At 40.4% G+C, this 21,363-nt stretch overlaps 3 protein-coding genes across 22 annotated transcripts in view; 1 reads left to right on the plus strand and 2 right to left on the minus strand.

Moving 5' to 3' along the window:
- Positions 1-2: 2 nt before the first annotated feature.
- Positions 3-20,974, plus strand: LOC103315587. Of its 18 annotated transcripts, none has more exons than XR_004227284.1 (7): positions 3-70; positions 158-199; positions 315-485; positions 878-1,106; positions 8,146-8,403; positions 8,485-8,551; positions 20,886-20,974. XR_004227284.1 is itself a non-coding variant. In XM_031927762.1 (4 exons), the coding sequence occupies exons 1-3, from the start codon at positions 7,179-7,181 to the stop codon at positions 8,502-8,504; spliced, it is 309 nt and encodes a 102-aa protein (XP_031783622.1). In that variant the 5' UTR covers positions 7,026-7,178; the 3' UTR covers positions 8,505-8,551; positions 20,886-20,974. The 18 variants fall into 18 exon arrangements, 2 of the variants coding, with proteins under 2 accessions (XP_031783622.1, XP_031783623.1); XR_004227278.1 differs by having other exon boundaries at positions 8-70; positions 162-236; XR_004227283.1 differs by having other exon boundaries at positions 8-70; positions 162-236; positions 323-485.
- Positions 1,869-6,871, minus strand: LOC100120198 (SH3 domain-binding protein 5 homolog). Its single transcript, XM_001603808.6, has 7 exons — positions 6,399-6,871; positions 5,648-5,710; positions 5,413-5,550; positions 5,170-5,331; positions 4,757-5,054; positions 4,517-4,680; positions 1,869-4,435 (listed from the first exon to the last, which is right to left on the minus strand). The coding sequence occupies exons 1-7, from the start codon at positions 6,444-6,446 to the stop codon at positions 3,371-3,373; spliced, it is 1,938 nt and encodes a 645-aa protein (XP_001603858.2). The 5' UTR covers positions 6,447-6,871; the 3' UTR covers positions 1,869-3,370.
- LOC100120231 (5-hydroxytryptamine receptor) overlaps positions 17,241-21,363 on the minus strand; it is an 88,382-nt gene continuing 84,259 nt past the window's right edge. For all 3 annotated transcript variants that reach the window (XM_031927761.2, XM_031927760.2, XM_016984368.3), the window contains exons 9-10: positions 20,841-21,144; positions 17,241-20,426 (exon numbers count right to left, since the gene is read on the minus strand). In XM_031927761.2, the coding sequence (XP_031783621.1) occupies positions 20,294-20,426; positions 20,841-21,144 (437 nt within the window). In that variant the 3' untranslated portion in view covers positions 17,241-20,293. The remainder of the gene's footprint in view (positions 20,427-20,840; positions 21,145-21,363) is intronic.

The following is a 21,363-nucleotide window of genomic DNA, read 5'->3' on the forward strand; positions in this document are numbered from 1 at the left end:
CGTGGCGCGCGAGCGTCTTACTTCACGCTTGTTATGCTATATTCTACGCGGTGGGATATGATTTGTCAAAGTAATAATGTGAATAAATTATAAATATATAAGTAGCGTAAAAATAGAAATAGCTGTATATACTAATCGAGCGATTGGATTTCTGGAGTTAGTGGGTTGCTATCGTCCAAGCGACGCATTTTCACGACTGGTCTGTATACGCAAAAAACAAGAACACGTATACTTTCGTAAATTGATACTTATAAATTTATACTATGGAAACTGTATACACGCGACGTATGCTAACCTGAATCCATTCTCGTCAGCGATATAGGTGACGGTAACCACAGCGGAGTTGACGTAATCGGTGAATCCGTACTCCCCGACGACGGTGCCATTAGCGAATCTCTCCTCGAATCTGAAGTGCTCGTTGCCCGCCGCGTCTCTCGCGTTGTCGTATCCGAAGGCGTAGCTTCCAGTCTCCTGAATTTATACACGTACATATATAGCTATACATTAAAACTTGCTCGATCCAGTAGAGTAATCGATTAATTTTATACTTTGTATTATCAATAATCTCCCCCCGCGCATACACATAAGACTAAGTTTCCTACACTATATATGTAGTTTCAAGTACATATGCAATCTCTAGTCGAGCGAATTTAAATCCTCCGAATCTTATCCCCGGAGTTTCGCGAAGATGCATATCCTCTTTCGAGCTAATTCTCCCGATATAGAGATGCATCGCTGCGACGACTTCAAAACTTTGCCCGTTATGCAAGCTCTAGTTTAGAATAGATATATATATATGTATACAAAGTAAACGATGGATTTTACATTGGGCTGGCGAACGCTGTAAGCCGTGACTTCCGCATCGCTGCTTCTGAAGGGCTTCGACCATCGGCTCTTGGCATCCGATCCATTGGGCGATTCGGCTGGTCCAGTATCGGGATTTGAATTATCCCGCCGCTGTAAGCTTGCGGAAGTAACGAGGATCGCGGAGCTTGCGGTCGAACTGATCAGCCAGTAGCAGAGCCACGTTGCTTTCAAGAGCTGCATGACGCACGTTTACTTTGCGAGACCGAACGAACAGTGGCTTAAGAATCCAGGATCCGCTGGTAATATACCCCCGCGAAGCATCTTCCCCTCTCCACCAAGAATTACGGTCCGGCGAGAACTTTTTCTCGGCTTCGATCTCGTGAATCTAAAAAAGCTCGAATTCCTTCAACTTTCGCGGAATAATACGGTAAATAAATGCTTCTCCGCTACTACCCGCGTACATTTGCATTCCGAGCTGCAGCCAGCCGTGAAATAAATCAAAGTGAATGGATACGACTAAATTTTAAATATCATACCGTATGCGCGGAATACCTGCCCATCAGTGCAACTATCGAAAGGTCGATTTCTTATCCCATCGGATATCTTCCTCCATTAGAACTTCAGCTACTGTCTCTCTCTCTCTCGCGATGCCATCAAGTAAATCGGATTTCCGTTCACAAGCTCGTTATCGCCGTTGAAGAAAAAGCTCTCGCGATAAGAAATCTCATTTTGCGCGCTGGCCTTTCTTGTGTGTGTGTGTGTGTGTATCTCGTTACCGGCGAATCTAATGTATAATAAAGAGATAGCCGTACGGAAAAGAGGATTCCGCGATGCGCTCGCTGATGCTGCATCGGATTCCGTTATATGCATTCTTTCGTCAAACGCGCGGATTCGTCGTCTTACGGCACTTTTTGTTATCTTCTATGCGCGAGCTTCGCATTGTTATATTCGAGTGCGGTGAGTCGAATTTTTCTGCGGCTGATAAGTGGCGGTAATAAATTATACACATCGCGAGGTTGCGGTTGCGAATGGATTGAGTATAGATAAGGCTGATGATTATTATTTTTAATGTATTTATTGCAACTTTCAAAACCTACAAAAGTATACAGTAATATACGGGTTTTAAAAGCACACTGACTATTATGCACAAAAATGGGCTTTTATAAAATAATAATGATGACGATAATAATAATGATGATGATATAATAACATAATATAACGTAGTATATAAGTAGAATTTAGTAAAATAAAAATTTCGACGTACAAAAAATCGCGTGTTAGTCGTTTAATAAACTCTTTGAGAACGTTAATTGCTTATCCTCGATAATAAATATCAATTTTTGTTTTCACTCTCTTTCAAATAAATACTTAAATAATGTTATATATAACAGTATACATTTTCGATTTAATTAATATCGATTAGTCTTTAAACCTATATTTGTTCGAAAAATATTCCGTAGAAAAATTAACTTATTACATACATTTTCTCTAGTCGATTATATGCGGACAAATTTTGGCATTTTCGCGCTAAAAGGTTTTCAAGATTTTCGATCGCTGACTATGTAATATACGAATTCGCACATAGTTCCTTAGCTATGTAACAACAACAATATATTTTTTCTTCATTCTGCTTCGATAAGAGTAATTCCCTGACTTAGTTAGGGAGATGACGTGCGAGTTAGTTACAATTAAATGAAAATGAGAAACGATGACACTTAAAAACTAATCGTTAACAATAATTTTGATTCCACGTAATTCGTGCTGAAGCTATCTACAACGTGAGCGAGTATATACGCGCTTTCAGCATTTCGACAAAGATAACTGTCAAAATGTTGAAAACGTACTCGCCGCCACTCTGCAAAATGCTTGCAGATCATATTTCTGTTGAATTGTTAATCGTTGCTGTTGTCTAATTACAATTAATACTCTCTATACATTATCGGTGACCTCACAGCTAAATTACACCCTTAAAAAAGTATCTCAACAGAACCATATATATAAAAAATCTAACAGTCGAGTACTGCTCTATTCGCATGTAGGTGCCAAGTTAATGGAGTCTTTAAGATTCGTAATAGTTCTTTTGGCAAGATTTTTAGACGTACGGTTGGTTGATAACACCTTAATTTTCGAGCGCGCGCTAAGTTGAAGAGAATCGTCCGTTAGAAATTGGAAATTGTTGTCTATTTTCTTGCGTTGGTTGTGAACCATGCACTGCAAAGATTCGTTGCTGCGATAAAAACCAACATTGGCAAAGGAACTTTGTTTGCAATTTGTGCCTACACAAACTGCGCAAGAAATTTTGTCTATTTATCGTATGCGTTATAGCTGGCGAAAGCTTGTGAAAAGCTATACATGGATTAATCGTCGTTATTACTTTCTATGAACACAAACGCGTTAGGAGAGAAGATAAATAGTAAAGGAAAACAGCTGAATCTTGTAGATTTTTTTAAAAAACGTTTTAGGCTGTGGGTATATTGGCAAATATGAAGTTACGACGTTTTTATAAAAATTTCTGAGAGGATATTCTTATCACATTTGCAACATTAAAAACGCAAAGTTAAATTTAACTTTCCCCGACCAATTTGTGTCTCGCGTTTGCCAGTTTTTCAACGCTAACCGCCTGTATGTTGCCCAAAGACGAATTATCGAGTAGCGTCTTTAAATTTTGCTTCTCATTCAGGTTGACCATACTACAGCTTTTGTCCTTTGTAGGCTGGAACATTGTTGATTTTTGAAAGAACGAAAGTAATGGCAGTTCCTTGGCTTTGGATGACGAGCAGTCTGAATGAGTGACGTTTTGAGCCCTTTCTATTTTACCGTTTAAACCATTACTCAAAGAATTTGTAAACGCTGATGAAGACAGAGACTTAATTCTTACGGGAGTTGAATCTAAACTATGAGTTGCTTTAGACATATTTTGTACTTGAGTATCTTCAACGGATTGAGAAGGTACTTCGGATTCATTTGATATTGGTAGATTATCCGTTGTGCCGCGAATCTTACAAACGCCATTGCGAGTATTATCCCTCTCATTAAAAGAACTTTTTTGATTCGAATCATTACTGGCTTCTAATTGTTTTTCAACTGAATGATTTTCATCAGCTGAATTAAAGATCGAGTCTTTTCCATTCTTGTGCTCTGAATTCAAGGCTTGTGCATTACTGTTGCTTTGACCAGGAACAGCCTGCTCTTCCGACGTTTTAGACTTTCCAAAAGAGAAAGATCCCATGTTAACGGGACTGTTGCTTAATGATTTAGAGATACTGTTTTTGAGAGCTATTTTTGATCGATTAATTATAGAATTTATAGGACTTTGTGTCAAAGATTGCCAACCTTGATAAATATCATCGATTTGCTTCCGTCCTATGATTCTGTCATCGTTTAACATTTTTTCATTAGATACTACGTTACCATTAGCTTCCGCATATTTTATGACTTCAGCAGTCTTTAAATCGCAGTTATTTACACTGTCAGTTTTATCACTTTCACAAACTCTGAATGGCAAGTTGTTCAATTTTTCCATACTAGCCTGCAGTTCCAGTTCCCAATTGCAGTTGGAGGTAGACTCACTACCATCCACAGATCTTGCACTTAAATGATCAACTCTTTGTTTTAATTCCTTGACATCCTGAAATAACAAAGGATCAATTAATTTCAACAATAAATTCGTATGATAACATTCGTGTAGGAATAAAAACGAAATAATTACTTCAAAGTCTTGATTTCTATCGTCAATGTCTTGTTCACTACTTGCTATTGAGTTCACCCTACTAATTCTAACTTTGTTTAATTCTTCTTGATAATTTAAACTTTCATCTGGAGTGACAAGCTCTGCTCCCACACCAGGTTCTCGTGGTCCATTAGCTACGATATCTGCAATTTAAAGATGACCAAATTTAAGGATAAATTTAACATCTCCAAATTAATAATAAATAACCGCATATTGTACCGTAATCTCTTCTTCTTTTGTGAATCTGATTACTAATTTCTTCCAAGGCACGAAGACTTGCTGCATAAGAACACTTTGCATCTTTCACTGCTTTCTTTAAACAATCCACAACTTCTTTCTGTATGGCTAACTTCTGGTCACACTGGGCTTTCAACTCAAAATATGGCTGTGCCTTGTTAATAGATCTGCGGTATTTTTCTTCCAACTGTTGTACTTTTTTCTCCGCTTCATGGAACAATACTGTTCGTTTGTGATGCTCACGAGCGCACTCTGCTTTCTGGCTTTCAGCTTCCATGACCTGTACATACAATATCTAGGTGATTAGCATCTATTGTGTGTTACTACTTAGGTAATCAACTTTGCATGTCACTGCTAAATAAGGAAAAAGAATGTAAAATATGTGCTCTATTTACCTTGAGTGTTGCATGGTTCAGCATGTCTTGCCATGCTTGGTCGAAGTTCCATTCGTGCTGATGTGACATAAAACGCTCTTCTGCCAATGCAACAGTTTCTTTGGCTGCTGCATGCACGACATTGGCTCGTTGATAAAGTTGAGCTTGTTGCTGACATTTTAGCTTAAAAATTAATTTAATAAAATTATCATACGAAACCTTTAAAGAAATTTCACGTATTCATCTCTGAATTGAAATATATACCCTAGCTTGATGTGCAACTTCACAAGCCTCAAAGTAGCATTTTGCTTTATCAATGCAATTGCTACCCAATTTATTCATCAACTCCTTTAAACGACTCGTAGTCTCGGAGAGTAACTGGCCATAGACAGTGTTTGCTTCCTGAAAAGAACATACCAGATGGTTTTAGTTTAAACCTTTGAGTGTAAAATAATCTGTTTTTGCACTGAAAAAATCAATTTATAATCATGATACTCACATCTAGCTCTATCTCGAGTTTATTGATATCATCTGTGGCATTGTTCAAATTTTCCAGCTCGATCTGCAATAAAACAGTCAATACGATTTAAGCCAATGATATACATCCATTGTTTATCACGAAAACTGGACTACATTAGAATGTACAGATAAGGACAAAAAAATGATTCAACGACTTGACTTTGAGTTCTAGAGTTGTATAGTCATGACACGCACACATTGAAAGAAAATTCTGCTCTCACACATTTATGAATAAGACCAGGTGATCGCAAAAGAATGAAAACGAGCAGATGATTCAATTTTTCATTATGTTAAAAATGCTTTTTCGCGGCATTCATCATCTTTGTTTATATTAATTAATCATGAATCATTGGATCGATGCTGAACAGTTTTCGAATTTGCACACAATAAGCGTTTCCACGAAATTGTTAATAAAAATTCAAATCGAACGAATTTCCAATTCGACCTTTTAGAACAGCGTAAAAAATAAGAAAACCCTGCACGCAGCAATTATGGCAAGCCCGAGCAGCAGTCAATGACGCGAAAAGAAATTGTTTAATTTAAGTGGGGCAAGGTACCAGTCAGTATCAGGCGTACAAAAACAAACGCGTTTGCCATCGGCGAACCTTGTCGAGCAGACGCCCCCCGAAAAATCCCAAGAACCCACGTAGACAGCTGTACCATAACGAAACGCTGTCACCGCGAAAGAGTTTGGCCGAGCAATATTGCCATTGACGAAAATAAATAATCACCTGAATTCGGGGATCCAGGGGCCCATCGACGTCGTCCACGATGTTCATACTTCGTTTTCTGCGACATCTAATCACTCGGATCACAGGCTAATCTTCGCGACATTTTATCACTTCTAGTCCAGCAGGTGTAGCCGCGGCTGACCGCGAGATAAACATTCGCTCGTCCTCGAGTATTTTGATCTTCATGTGGAATTCGAGCGACGCACTAGATGAAGACGAGTCGACTCCATTTTGATGTTGGCTTTTGTAGTAGCCGAGTGAGAGTATAGTGCGTCGTATATACGAGAGAGAGAGAGAGAGAGAGAGAGAGAGAGAGAGAGAGAGAGAGAGAGAGAGAGAGAGAGAGAGAGAGAGAGAGAGAGAGCGAGAAGTATGTATAGGCTCACACACGCAACACAGTCTCGCGGAGCGCAGCAGCAGAGAGGCGTCGGCGCGCCAGCGGGATAGGTTAGGTCTCCTGCTGCGAGAGCCGAGAAACGAACGGCTTGAGCAGGTTAGGTCATGCGTGACTTTTTCCCCCACTCGCTCTCGCGCGCCGCGAGCACCGACTCTTCGGTACCTCCTCTTTTTCTCTTGTTTACAATTTTATGCACTTCCCTACGGCCTACGCGCGCGGGGAGTCTTCACGCGAAGTATAAATAAGTATACCTATACGCGAGCTGTCAGATGCCGCTGCGCCTCGGAGAAGCGTAAAGCGAGTATTTTTAACCGGCGGATTGATTATGTATGAGTGACGATTGATTTTAATATTATTGCAAGAGAAGTGTGAGCTATAACTACATGGATATCTATGCAACAAAGACTAGAGCAGGTATTGAACATTCATTAAACAAATCAGAATCGTTGAGCTAAAATCCGAGTAAGTATAATAATGTCGTTTACAAGTCGATTTGAAGGCAAAAGGGCTGGGGGGTTTGTTGCTGCATAGAAAATCAAAGCAGTGGTGATAAAAGCGCATAGCCCTTATGGAAGAGCACAGAATTAAGCCGACTGAACGCAGCGGGGAGATGTTTCTTTTGACGGAAAAACGACACACGGAATTTACGATGTGTAAAAAACTTTCAACTCTCTTTCTCGGACTTATCTCGAAAAGATGCTGCGGTGGCGGCGATCGTACGCTTCAGCACACTCTTTGTGCGTCTTGTTTTCATACACCTCATGTATATGTATACAGTGCGCTGGCGCATTATACCTTTTCCTTTTCTCATTGTTTTGCGTCACTTTTTCCCCTCTTTACGTTTCGCCTTTTTTCTCTCTCTCCTCCCTTTGTGTGCCTCTGTTTTACGAGGGCAGTAAAAAATAATTTCGGCTTGATGCAGCGTGTGCGAAGAGTAGAGAGAAGGGAGAAAAAATGGTGGCACATTTTTTTCAACTCTATTTGCGTGAGCGAAGGTCATAGCTGATTTTTCACGTCGGAAGAGAGGAAGAGAGCCGGGGTAGGTAGGTAGCAGCGTCGTATATTTTCGTTATGCATTTATTCATTGTTTTGATAGAATATTCAGAATTCGCACGCGCTGGCTCACTCTGTCAGTCGAGTTTCGAGGAAATATAAAAACATTTTATTATGTTATGCTTATATACGAGAATGTATAAGCGCGCGAGGGAGACTTAACCTATGAAATTTTCTTCGTTTACTGCCGGAGTATGGGTATCGTAAAAAAATCGTTATTCTATTCGCGATTGCTCGGGAAGCCCTAATTCATCAAGAATCCAAATTAATTCGAGCCATTGCTCGGTCATATTCCAGGCGAGAGTGCCGACAGCCTCTTTTTTCCTCGAACGAAGCTCAAGAGCTCAAGAATTTCGCGCCTTCGCGACGAGGACGACGGCGGAAAACTCGCTGCTATATACTGCTTGCGGAAATTAAGGAGAGTCATAAAACTTGCGATGATGACCGAAGGAGCGTTTGCGCCCCCGCTTTTGCCGGCCAATCAAGCTCGAGTAAATGTGCCATTCGGGAGAGACTGCATAGTTATTTATAATCTGGGAACGACACGAGAATTGGGTGAGTATACTTGATGAATTTATTTTTTAAATATCCTTGAATTCTGAATCGATGGCTTATACTTGAATTGCGGCTTTTCAGGAGGAACTACTCAGGGCTAATATTGGTTGATTGCAAGCTAATTAAATTTCCGCCGACTTTTATCCCCGTAAGTACATCCACGAGCGGACTATTAAAAAAACTTGTCTGTATTAATAACGCCGACTAGATAAATCCGGAGATGAAGTTGACACGTGGCTATGCAGCCGAAACTTTTTATGTCTTTCCTGTGTCCTGTGTCTGTGGATGAAGATCCTTCGACAGGGTTAATTAATCGGGAATTTTTTATAAAGGCTCTCGGCAAACTCCTTGTAATGAGCTTTCCTCGTCTTGGCATCGTATAATCGAACGGAGCGAGTCTAAAAATCGATTATCTGGCCTGCATAATGAACGAAGAGTTGGGTGACGTTTTACGAGGGAAAAGTCTCGTCAAGTCCCTAGCGCGCATGGATGACGAATTAAGCAGTGACTAAAGTAAACGCATATTATAAACCTCGACAAAGCAAACTTTCTGAAATTCGAATTTCAAATGCATCGCGCTTGTATATATACTTTTCTAATTACAGCTCAAAAAAGTCAAGCTCAAAATCAACCGTAAAAACTTTCAACACTTGCGAGAGCGAGCGTCGCGCGCTGCAGACTCGTAAATCCAGCGTTTTAGAAGCCAGAGCGCGCACCTTTTATACACATCACACGACAGGCCCCTGGCACATTCGTCCGTTTACGCTCGCTCGTTCGGATACAGGACTCTTTACCTTAAATATGCGCAGCCGCCGCTAAACTTTGATCCTCGGCGCCGAAAACGAAGCTCGTTACCGCGTTTGATTAGCAAGCCCCCGCGTGCGCGCCTCTACGTAATTACCTACTGCATCACTCCGGGCCACGCTGTACGTCATTATGTATACCTGTATACACGCGGCAAAAGGCATACACACAAGATAAGGGCTAAAGGATGCGCATAACGCGAAGCTTTTGTATATCGGAACGCGCGTCACTCGAACTAGATATTTGCCGGATCTCTTCTTCTCTGTCCTTGTCTCTTGGGCTGGATGGCTGCTGCGCTTGTCAAAGTAAGTGGAATTCCTTTGGCCCCGCAAACTTTTAACGATCCTGTAAGGTATCCGCGCGCTCGCGCGCCGTTTAAACAACTCGCCGGGATGTTTGCGTTGGCGGCGGCGCCCCCACGAGCTTTTGCATGCGAAATACCGGATGCGCCGCGGGCAAAGGAGTTGACGGCCCGAAAGGGACGCATGCGAAGATTATGTTTTGATCGAGAAATTGATTAATAGACCCCCGTGCACGCTCTTCTATCCGCAGGCGAAATTTATAATATATAAGGGGTGTGCAAAGGGCGTACACGATGAGAAAAAACATCTAGTTGGATCATTTATATTGCGTTGTGGGGAACGAGTTTATCAATGGAAAGTACTTGGAAATTAAGCAGGCAATTATAAAGTTTGAAGTCAAAACTAGAATGTGATGGACGAGTAGGAATTTCGGAGGGATAAGCGAGTTTCGCAGATAAGCCGCGAGACTACGTTAAACGAGTTTTGCGCTCGTGGCGTATAGAGCTACTACCCGCTACTACTACTACAGTGTAGGGATCGCTCGAATAAATCTTTTCCATGAAAAGCCCTTCTGGCGCACGAGAGCATCAGGAGTGAGGGTAATAGGTACTTGACGAAACATTAAGCTGAAAATGCAAGGGGAGTTGTAAGTTGGTTAGTAATGACATCGCGTGTTCTCCAGCTCACGGGGTATATAACACTATTATCAACCTTAGTTTCATTTTTAATTCAATATTATAGAGTTTTCTCTCTATATGGTCCGGAGATGCTAAAACGCGCCCACGTTTAGCTGTATTATGTGACTTTCAGCCGCTCGTTTGAGCAATAATATATCCGGGAAATGGCAAAAAGAGAGAAACAAAGAGAGAGTAGCGCAGTCGTTATTGCGTGGAGAGCTGCTCTCTGCCCATTTAGCAATTGCTGTTTGCCGGTGTGGTGCAAAGAGTAAACAGTGATGTTTTAATTAAAATTTGTCGAAAAAAAATACGCACATTCCGTTTTCGCTGTTCTGCGCGTTAGAAACGAGAAAAAAAACAACGGGTATTTGCGAGGAGCTTGAAATTGATAATTGATGCAGAAATGAAGAAATAGCCCCGCGTGTATTTTGCAGAATTTTTACTTTGAATTACAGGTGATTAATTAATTCCTTTGTTGTGTTCGAAACGTTTGTACGCGATATTTTTAGCGTTTCAATGCAACTGAATTTCCCCATTTCGAGCTCGCGCAAATATGCTTTGAAACTAAAGTTAGAAACATCAAATGCGTTTGTGCAGTTGGCCTTATTAGATATGTACTTTTAGCTTTCGTTTGCTATTTCAGTGATTGCTCTCGAGTTAACTTATTAACTTTTCTCTAAAGCAAAATTCAGTAGGGATGCAGGATAAGATAGTTTTTCCCGTAAACGACTATGTACATTTTCAATTGACAGTATTTATTTGGGTGACACAGTAAATTCTGAAGAGTAGGATATATATCCTCGCCGGAAATTAAAAAGAGACTTTATGTTTCGCAAGACCAAAATATTTCAAAAATCCTACTTTTATAATGTTGAATTTAAATTAATAGCGATGAAAATGTGCAGTAAACTTTAACTTTAAAAAAAGCGCCACGACATTATGAGCGTACTTTCGTTTACCTGCGCATAGTTGACATAATACGTAAGAATTTAATTAAGATTTTATACATACCTTTGAATCGCTGAAATAAAAAGGAAGCTTCTTCCCACGCAGTGACGTAAATAGCAGTTATCAATACTTAATGCCTTAAATTTGAAATTCATATCATCGTCGTATAAATTCTATTCAAATAAAAAATGCGCAAAAGAATTCGACGCAAAAAATCATTGCCGTATGCAAATAAAAATTATTATATTCAATAAAGCAAACAGCTCTCGTCCTCTACTCGATGTAAACGTGAATCTGAAATTTCTGTTTGCTCGCGCGGGACAAAGAAACTTTTCAAATCTTTATATTGAAAACCAGTATATTTTTCGTTTTTCAATGAAAGAAATGTTATCCAGCATTGATGGATGAAAAAGTGAATACTTGTTGATTTCTAGAGTGCTTTTTGATCGATCGAAGTGGACAGAGAGATGTAGAGAGGAACGAAGTGCCCCTTTCTTACGAATTCATTTGAAAAGTTTTATATGCGCACATATTGCAGTGCATCTATTTGCACTGAGAAATAAAAGAAATATCGAGTCAATAGCATTTCGTAGTATAATAATAAAATTCAGTTACTTCGGTAAAAAGAAAATCTTTCTCGGGATAATAAAGGATCAGAAAAACACACTTTCACTTTCATCGCCCTCGAGACTTTTTATTTATCCTCGGTAACAATCACCAGAATTCCGTGAATCTCGCACACTCCCACGGTCTTACACTCGCTTATGTACACATAGTGATTCGCACGTAGACATCGTGTCGTACATATAGCCGTACATATAAAAGTCTAAACGAATCCTTAATACGCTCGCGCGCGGAATCGAACTCGTTCTCCATACATGCGACCTCTTGTATCTTGATCACAGCTCATGAATATTATTCCTGCTCAGCTCTCGAGAGTTCGATTTCGCTCGCAGCGCGCGAAATCAGCTTACGCGGACTTTTGACTCTGTGCAGTACGTATAGATAACGCTGTATACGACGGCCCGATCTCTTGCATTATACCCGGGGCACATTGTCGCAGCGACAATTTAGAAAGCGATGTACGTACGCCGCGCAGGTACGTAGAGTGAAAAAAACATTGCCCTCGAGGGAAACCTCATGGCTGATACACGGCTATGTTTCGCTGCATTATTGATATGGATGACGTGAGCCGAAGTTTTCTCTTTTTAACTCCTTTGGATGGCCTGTGCAGCGGATCTGTGTTTATTTCGCGCAGAGGAGGCATAGAGCCAGGTATTTTTAATGCGCGCGATGCACTGCCTTTATGTACTTTACGGTGCAGGATGTATACAGTTTGTGTATACTTTGAAAAAGCGTCGATGCTGAAAGTTGCATTAGCCAAGTTGCCGGATGGATATTGACTTTAAAGTGGTGTCTTTTGAATTTAATGTAATTCCCAAGGCTTGGGTTCGCCTGTTATAGGAGAGGAAAAATGCCCTTATATCCTTACGCGAGCTGAAAGGTTTGTAACGAGTTGGGAGCATACATTTACTTGTCGAAACTTTTCTATTGAATTTATTGCGAGAACGGGCCGCTATACTGCGCAAAACGTTATCGATTTTCGTCTTCTTTTGAATCTCTTGCAAGCTACTTCAATGCCAATGCGCGGATTCTGCGGCGCAGACTCTTTTTTTTTGTATTATTTGATTTTTTTCGAAAGACACATTTGATTTCAATTCTTATTAGGCATGCAGTTTAAAAACATGTTTGCATACAGCTTTAGAAATATGTCGTATTAATATCTTATTTACACGATGTGATAAGAAATTATAGAAGCATAAAAATGTACAATTATGTCAACACTTGAGAGGTGATTAAAAACATTAAATAATGGAGTTTCTATTGACACTAAATTATTTTCTTAAACCGGGTAGTATACACCTAAATACTACTCCTTGCACCTCTATAGTACATTTCAACTGTCTATGCTACGTATAATAATCTTATTACTAAGAGTAATGAGCTTATGTCGTGTCGCCCGGCTGAATCCGCGCTTTGGAATTGGTATTCACTCATCTAGACTTTATATTCAAGGCGTTAAAGAAACTCAGTCCCCGTTAAATTTTGTGATTGTACCTCACATACATTTTAATTATCTTTCTTTTTCACTGTCCTTTTTTTTGTTTTTCACGGCGAGTTTCAATTATACCGTTATCTCACACGGTGGATTTTAAATTAATCTTTCGTGTGTATTGTGTATCTCTTAATTCTCTCTTCGCTTTCAATTATATTCAGTGATGGAAATTTACTTAGTTATATACACATTTCATCAGTCATGTGGATATTATTCAACAAGTTTAGAAAACAATCACGTAATGTGTATAATATAATGATAACAATGATAAAATTTGACTTTTCTTCGCATACATAATAATCTCGCCTTGATATATCGCTCATTCACTCACGCTTACTTACAGTATCACAAATATAACTTAATTATACATACGTACATCGAGTATTCGTACAACCATGGTACATTTAGAATTGTTCATGCGACGTGGATGTCTTGTTTATCTTCGAACACCTGTAAAATGCTTGTCTTTTTTTCATGTCTTTTCCTTAGTTTTGATTCTCTTTATGAAAGTCCATCAACGCGTGGGAGTTGAAGTTAACAAACGATAAGAGTTTTCTATAAGGTGCAGTCAATAATTTCAGTTATTCTCTAGGTAGAGAAGGATCGTATACCATAAGAGAATTTGTTTTTGAAAATTATTCTGCGGATTCAGATCCTCAAAACAAAATGGTCCACATGTTTAAGACTGTTTGATATAATTTTTTGTTGTTCTTCACAAATTTAAAGGATCCCTGAATCTTATCAAGAATCTAATTTTCATTAGCAAATTCTCTCTATATAGCGGTTATAACTATTTTTATAGTATATATTTAGTTACACGGACTTTAGCATTTGTTTTCATTCATTTAAATTGAATATCTTTCGTTTAACGAAATTATTTTTATTGTTTATTCATTTATTTTATTTATTACTATTCTTTTAAGCTTGAGTATTGCAATAGAAAAGAAAAAGCTTCTGGGGTGAGTGCTTTATTGCCATTAAAATTTTTAATTAACTCTTCGATGTCTCAGCAGAATTCTTGTCATAAACGTATAAAGAGTCTTTGATATATTTTTTACGATATTAATTTTGTTGATCACAAAAGAAAATCACGTGTATTTGTAATCACGCCTTTTTAGCACCGATCATTAAAATAGCGTGGTGGATTATTAAACTTACAGTTTTTCAAAATTAAAAATGCTTTGAGTAGCGAGTTTCTTGGAACATCAATATTTCTCTGTACAAGAATATATGGATCATTCTTATTTACTGGCATGGAAAACGTTGTCCTTTCTACTATTTCTGATTCATAGCTGTATAACGTCAAACGTGTGTATATATGAATATCTATAGTATTTTCTTCATTTTTTGCGCTCTCTTCTAATATCTACCTAACATTCAGATTAGAATGCTCAATTAAGTATATGTACAATCTCAGTTTTAGTGCTAGAGAAGCACAAGTGGTAGTGCCCATGCTTGCAAAATTTTGATACCGCATTGGAATGAGTCATTGGTTTGCTTCAAGATATTGCCAAAAAAAGATAGGTTCTGATAAGTTTAAGTTCCTTTGAGGAGATAGTTGTATTGACTTTTCTTAAAACATTTGGTGTTATAAAATTAGTGTAAGGTTTTTTCGTCATTTCAGAGTGATCGTTTTATTGCAACATTTATATAGAGTATAATTACTACGTTTGTAATACGGAAAATCCTTAAAAAACATAATGATATTTTCAAAAATTTCTAATGGTCCATTCACGGAAAAAATTTACGTTTCCGTTCATCGTTTATCGGTACCCTAATACGATTATTTACAAAATACCATCCTATCCCCGACACCCATGCTTCAAATAGCGACTTTCACTACATCCATCAAGTGCCGTCGAACATAAAAATCTCTTGAAAAATATATAGCTTCTGCGTTTCAATGACTGTGCAAAAATCGTTTATTGCTTGCGTATTACGCGATTCCTCTGTATCCAAAGGGAATAGATGAAGGGAATAGAGTACATGATTAAATAATCGATGAGGGTTCGATCTGCGAGATTACACCCGATACAGAAAAGTTTTGACTCGTTACCGAAATTATACATACACGCTATCGGCGAGGACGTCGTGGTTCTCGGGTGATTTTTTTCTCGCGACTCGAAGTCCCGAAGTTTATTCTTCGGGTGACCGGAAATTGCGACCCCGATACATTATACTGCCCGGAATATTTCATGCGGAATTCGCTACAGAGCCTTTTTATCCTATCCGCTGGTGGGCGTCGAGAGAGTTTCGCTCCTCTTTGTATTTGTTCGCAAAAGAATGACGGGATTATAGTGAGAGGAACCTGCGCATTTTTCTTTGCACATAATTTAACTTTTCAGAATTTTACCTCAGCCTCTATCGCTGTTCTAGATTTCGAATCGAATTTTGATTATCCCGTCTATATCGCGAGTACCCGATAAGGAGGAACAGTTATATTGTTTCGAAGGATATTCGAGAAGTTTTGTCTGGCCTCCGGGCTAAGGATGTATTTTCCCTAACGAAATCCTCCGACGCGCTAATGAGCTTCTTAGGGAAATTCTCGCGAGTTAGATCGAGCACTATATCTGCTGCTAAAAAGCTCTAGGCATTAAATGATTGCTCGACGTCGTTTCGCCAAAAAAGGGTGCGAGTAAATTAACATAATTGAACCGATATACATCCATCCCTGAAAATAATCAACGTCCGGGCAGACATAGCAGATGCTCCGCGATTTATATATATATATATATATATATATATATATATATATATATATATATATATATATATATATATATATATATATATATATATATATATATATATATATATATATAAACACTTAAACGAGAGTTTAAGGCTAAACGTGTCGAAAGGAGCACACGGCGGGGCAGGAGAGAGCATTTAACCCGCGAGCCAGCCTTCTCCCCCGGGGTCGTGTGCGGTTTTGGTCCCGCAAAAAGCCTTTCCTCGCGAAACTTACTCGTGCATTTTCTTAATTAAACTTCTTCCTCCGGAGCTCCTCCGTCGCACCGGCGCTCTCTCGTCCCTCTTTTGAGAAGAGAAAAGTTTTTCGAGTTCGTTCTTGCGTGGCGTCAATCCGCGGCTCCGTGTCGATCGCCGCGCTCACTCCCTTTTGACCGCTTCGGCGCTTTTTCATCTCCCCCTTGCGCGCAGGGAACCTAAGGAATTTTCCATGTTTTACGCCCATTCATTCGGACCAGCGCCGCGTGCATATACGCTCCGAGAGGCATTATGCGGAACTCTTTGCGGCGAGTTGCAAAGTTTGCTTCTCTGCTTCTCGCGGGAACTGCGAAAAAGGCGTTACGCTCGAGCGGTTCCTTTCGCTCATTGTGTGTACATACCGCATGGACGTTTATTTTTGGTTTCTCGCTACTGACGGTTTTTCGTAATACAGTTTCAGGCTGTAAAAAAATTGGCATCGATCGGGGTATATCTCTCGCAGATCGAAATTAGAAAAATGTCAAGCCGATATGTGTCGCGCGTCGGAAGAAGTGTAGGCGGAGGTTGACGCACGATCCCGAATAAGAGAGCGAGGAAAGACTCTCGGGCTATGCTCTCGAGTAGAAGATGTACTAACTGGAAATACGGATGAAAAGTGTCAGGAGGATGATTGAGCGAAGGACGGTTCTACTTGCCTCGTTCGTCTGTGCGAATGCGTGTGTATGTGCGTCTATGTGTGTCTGTGTGGGAGAAGAGCTTCGGAATGCCGATGATATCGCTGACTGCAGCTCTCTCCGAGTGTAATATCTGTCGCGGGCATCAATTGAGCGAGGAGCTGTGTGCAGTGAGATGCCGTGGAAATCAGGATCCGGAAATTGCTTGAGAATGAAACGGAAGTGGACGATCTGGGTATTTTTTTTCTTCGATATACACTACCGGTGCAGAAATAATTTTTTTCGCATTAGATGGACTTCATTCCCTTCGTGTGTATTTATTGTTTTTCTTGAAAAATCCTCGGTATGTTTATAGTTAACGTCGATCTTTAGTGTTTGTTATTTCTTTTATTTGTTTCGATCTCTATTAACAATTGTATCTAGACATATAGATTTTAGTATAATAAACTCTTCTACATATTTATGCCGATGATAAAAATTTAATAAGCGTTTAGAGAAAAAAAATATTCGCAGAATTATTTTAGAATCTTCGTGGATATGCTAACTGTATGGTACACTGAGAAAAATTTGACAGTAAAAATTACTATCTCGGATGATAATTTGGTAACAGACTCGGAGGCTAGTAATTTTTACTATCTCAGATAGTAAAAATTGTTACGGCTTCCAAAGGCTTAATTTTTACTACATTTATAGTCTCTTTCTTTCTTCAAAATAGCATAATAATAATTAATAAAAATAATAAATAATAAAGTAATAACAGCGCGAAGTATCTAATAGGTGTAAAATATAGAAATAAGCGAAATTGAAATTAAATTTTTAAAAATTACTATCTTTGGATAGTAAAATCTAATATCTTAAAAGTCTGTTACCAATTTATTATGAAAAGCAGTAAAAATTACTATCCCAAATAGTAATTTCTACTATCAAATCTTTCTCAGTGTATACACAAGTCTAAGATAAATTTATTAAAATCAAATTATATATATATTCGTGCAAAAGAAAAAACCAGTATTAAATTCAATATTAAAAGGTATCCTATACATCGTTAGCTTTTAATAATACTGAGACGAAACGACGAGTCGTGTGTATTGGAAAAACAACCTGTCGAATGTATAAAAAAAGCCGCTCCTCGTTCCAATTGACGAAATAACGCAACCGTATACGTGTCATATACGCAATAAAAAATCCTCTGCCGCATATAATATGGAAGCGTTGCTCCTCCCTGTCTCTTTTGTTATCCCCTTTTGTCTCATACATATACAAAGTCCTAAATGCATAATCATATAATTATATGTACACGTATATATTATATAATCTGGTTATAAGGCGCCGGTCTCCGAAGAACATATCGTAGAAAAGACATTGGGTTACACCTTGCTTCGTTGCAAGCTCGCGCACGCGCTCGATCCGTTAGCACACTCGTTATGTATTCCTGCATAAAGGTATATCCTCGCCTCTTCACACTTCCTTTTCACTCTAATTTTGTTTGTCTGATTACCTATATATAGATCGAGACCTATCTATAGCGGAATAGATTTACATCAGTCGCGTGTGTGATAAACTTTTTGCTCCTTTTTGCGGGTATCTGTGTGTTTTTCGGTCTTTGTAATCGATCCGAGTGATGTACACACCCGTAGAGGGAGAGTTTTCATTCTTGCGAGGAAAAAAGTTCGGATACGTGTGTGGTCGCGTTCGATCGGATTCCGTTTTTTGTATACATGCTCTTTATACACACACACACGAGTCGCTGCACTGTATACGTATATATCTCTGTATAACCCGTGATTCCCGGATGCACGAGTCGAGATAAAACCCTCTGCCGCCGCGGCACACGTGCGCCCGACCTTTATTTCACTCCGCTCGTGTCTGCCCAGTGTGTACCGCTTGTGTATACTCCCCGAGAGTCACTTAGATTCGAATGAGCGATGGCTTGTGCTTGTTTTGACTTTTCTGCTCAGCTCTCTCTCTCTCTCTCTCTCTCTGTGTTTTTAAAAAAAAAGCTCGCTTCTATTTTCAATACTCCTTTTTCGCTGGAACTTTAATCGAGCTTTTTCCACGTGCGAATCGCCGCGAGTTAAAAACAATTCGACGAAGCAAACTTTTAAACAGCTTTTTCGAACTTCGCAGCCCGCTAATTCGATGGACTCTCGATTCTCGTAAACATAGTGCAGAATATATAAGCGTCTCCGCCCTTTGATTGCAATTTTTGATTCTGATCTCGCTCGAGTGCATATAGCGTGTATGCGGCGGTAGAAGTTTTTTCCCGCGTCTCGAGAAAGGGTCTCTCGGCGCATATCTCTCGCAGAGAAAGCGAGCCAGCAAGGACGATGGAAAGAAGGACGAGACTTTTTATCTAGGGACGTTATAGATAGCGATAAAGAAGGGTGGAATAAGGCTGTGGTATGGAATTCGCGGAATCCCGCGCTCGATATATTCTTTCGATTCTCCCTCTATCTGCGACACGCAGCATTACGCGCTTTCTCGCCCCTTTGAATTTTCAATTCCTCGATCCTCCCGTATAGCGGCCGCGCTGCACGCATTTGCGGATGAATAAAAAAAAAAAGTGCCCGCATATATCGAAGAAAATGCGGAGAATGCGCTTGGCTTACACAGCCCGGAGAAACAGGGGCTTTTCTTTATTGCGTTCTCACGCTCGCTCTCTCGATGATCCGCGGCGCTGCATGCGCTGCATGCGCAAGGCAGCGGCGCATGAATTTTACGGAACGTGTGCGACGACGACGACGCGGTCACGATCCATTATATTTCCTTTCCTCTCGCTTCGCTGCGCGCGGCTGTCGCGCCCGCGCGAATAAGTCGTATACTGCAGCAGTGCAGCCTCGAAGATTTCGCAATTCATGAATTCAAAAGCTCGACGGAGAGCCGAGCGCGCGCGCGCGCGGGAGGGAGGGAAGAAAGGAAATACCAGCGCGGCTCTATTAGCGTCGAGGATGTTTGCCGTCCGCCCCTATATAAGCATAGCCGTGCGCGGAATTACGGTACACCGGAGTGAGAGAGAGAGATAGAGTTCCGCCCACACCGCGCACACGCATCAAGGTGCCATACACGCCTGCGATAATTTGCAGCTGCTGTCCCGAAAGCTAAAAGCTCTCGCGAGAGCTTTTCTCTCTTACTTCGACTGCTATGCTCTCTCAAAGGCACACGCCTCGGCTCGAGATTGCAGCGAATGCGCGGTGCGGACGCACCGACAGACGGAATTCGAAATGACGAAAGGGATAAACTCTCTCGCCTATGTATACGAGTGTAAGCGCGGAGGAGGGAGAGATTTCGAATTTTATCCCTGATTGAAAATTAGCGAGCGCGAATCGAAAGGATGATGGACATCAGTAGAGCTGTGTGCGTTGATAGGAGAGTTATGGAGGAGCTTACGGGGCCTTTGACGATCCACCCTTAGACCCATTTCTACATGTAATGCCGTACGCCCATTCTGCGGCCGACGCCTCGCCTGTGTCTGCAGAGTAGCTTCTTGAAGGCGTTTCTGAATTCCGGCGAGAATATCGTGTAGATCACTGGATTCAGGGTGGAATTGAAATACCTGCGAACACACAGAGTAGACGTTTAACTGCAGCACGTGTCTGTTTGATGACTCGCGTCGAGAGTTAAGTACTGCGAGAAAAATACAATTTTAGGTCACGATCTCGCGTTATATCGAGCTAATGAACGACTACGAGGACGCGGGGGCTTTGAGTTCTATTCAATAGGGATTGAAAATTTTCCGGAAACTTTGAGAGAGGAAGCAGCTCTCGCGCAAAGGGCCGCGACGAGAGATGAATATGTAAAATCGTTTTAATTCGCGAAGAAGATTCACTTTGAATTTTGAATTCAGCTCCAAAGACTTCGTTTACTTTCCGGAAGAACAATGGATCGACTGCCTCTATAGCTTGCGGTAATAATATATGTCAATCTGGAGCTCATTACTATACGCGCTTTTTCGATTCGTCAAACTCACCCCAGCCATTGAAAAAAGGCCACTAAGTAGTCGTTGATGTTGCAGGACTGACAAACCGGTAGGAGAATGGCGATGATGAAGAAGGGCAGCCAGCAGACGACGAAAGCACTGGTGATGATGAAGAGCGTCTTGGCAGCCTTCCTCTCGCGCTTCGAGTCGGCTGCCATTTTTTTCCGACGGGTGACAGCCGGTCGCGGCGAAGCCTCCATCGTCGACGGCTCCGGCTCCAGACCGTTGTGGTACGATGTCTTCTCCGGCGACGTGTTCGTCGAGCTCACGTTCGTGAACGCCGTGGTCGTCGTCTCTGCGGATCCGCACGAGGTGAGTGAAATTTTCATATGTGATACGCATTATTTTCCGAAATAACTCCGAAAAAAATAAACAGCCGCGCGGTACTTTTGGAATTTACGCGATGCGCTGGAATAATTTCAAGAACGTCGTCGCATGAAATTTTAAACTTTCAACCGCGCGAATATTCAAGCTCCGGATAAATATTATCCTTCAGCGGTGGAACAACATTTGC

Source organism: Nasonia vitripennis, chromosome 3, assembly GCF_009193385.2.
Source record: "Nasonia vitripennis strain AsymCx chromosome 3, Nvit_psr_1.1, whole genome shotgun sequence".
In the NCBI taxonomy this organism is placed as follows: Eukaryota; Metazoa; Arthropoda; class Insecta; order Hymenoptera; family Pteromalidae; genus Nasonia; species Nasonia vitripennis.

What these genes read in the sequence shown, in the direction of transcription:
- LOC100120198 (XM_001603808.6), bottom strand. Translation starts at nt 6,446, where the DNA reads ATGAACATCGTGGACGACGTCGATGGGCCCCTGGATCCCCGAATTCAG. An exon ending in TGAACCATGCAACACTCAAG is followed by an intron (nt 5,055 to 5,169) that starts GTAAATAGAGCA and finishes TTGTATGTACAG; the next exon opens with GTCATGGAAGCTGAAAGCCA. An exon ending in CAAAAGAAGAAGAGATTACG is followed by an intron (nt 4,681 to 4,756) that starts GTACAATATGCG and finishes TTTAAATTGCAG; the next exon opens with ATATCGTAGCTAATGGACCA.
- LOC103315587 (XM_031927762.1), top strand. Translation starts at nt 7,179, where the DNA reads ATGGATATCTATGCAACAAAGACTAGAGCAG. An exon ending in TGCAACAAAGACTAGAGCAG is followed by an intron (nt 7,210 to 8,145) that starts GTATTGAACATT and finishes GTCATATTCCAG; the next exon opens with GCGAGAGTGCCGACAGCCTC. An exon ending in GGGAACGACACGAGAATTGG is followed by an intron (nt 8,404 to 8,484) that starts GTGAGTATACTT and finishes GCGGCTTTTCAG; the next exon opens with GAGGAACTACTCAGGGCTAA.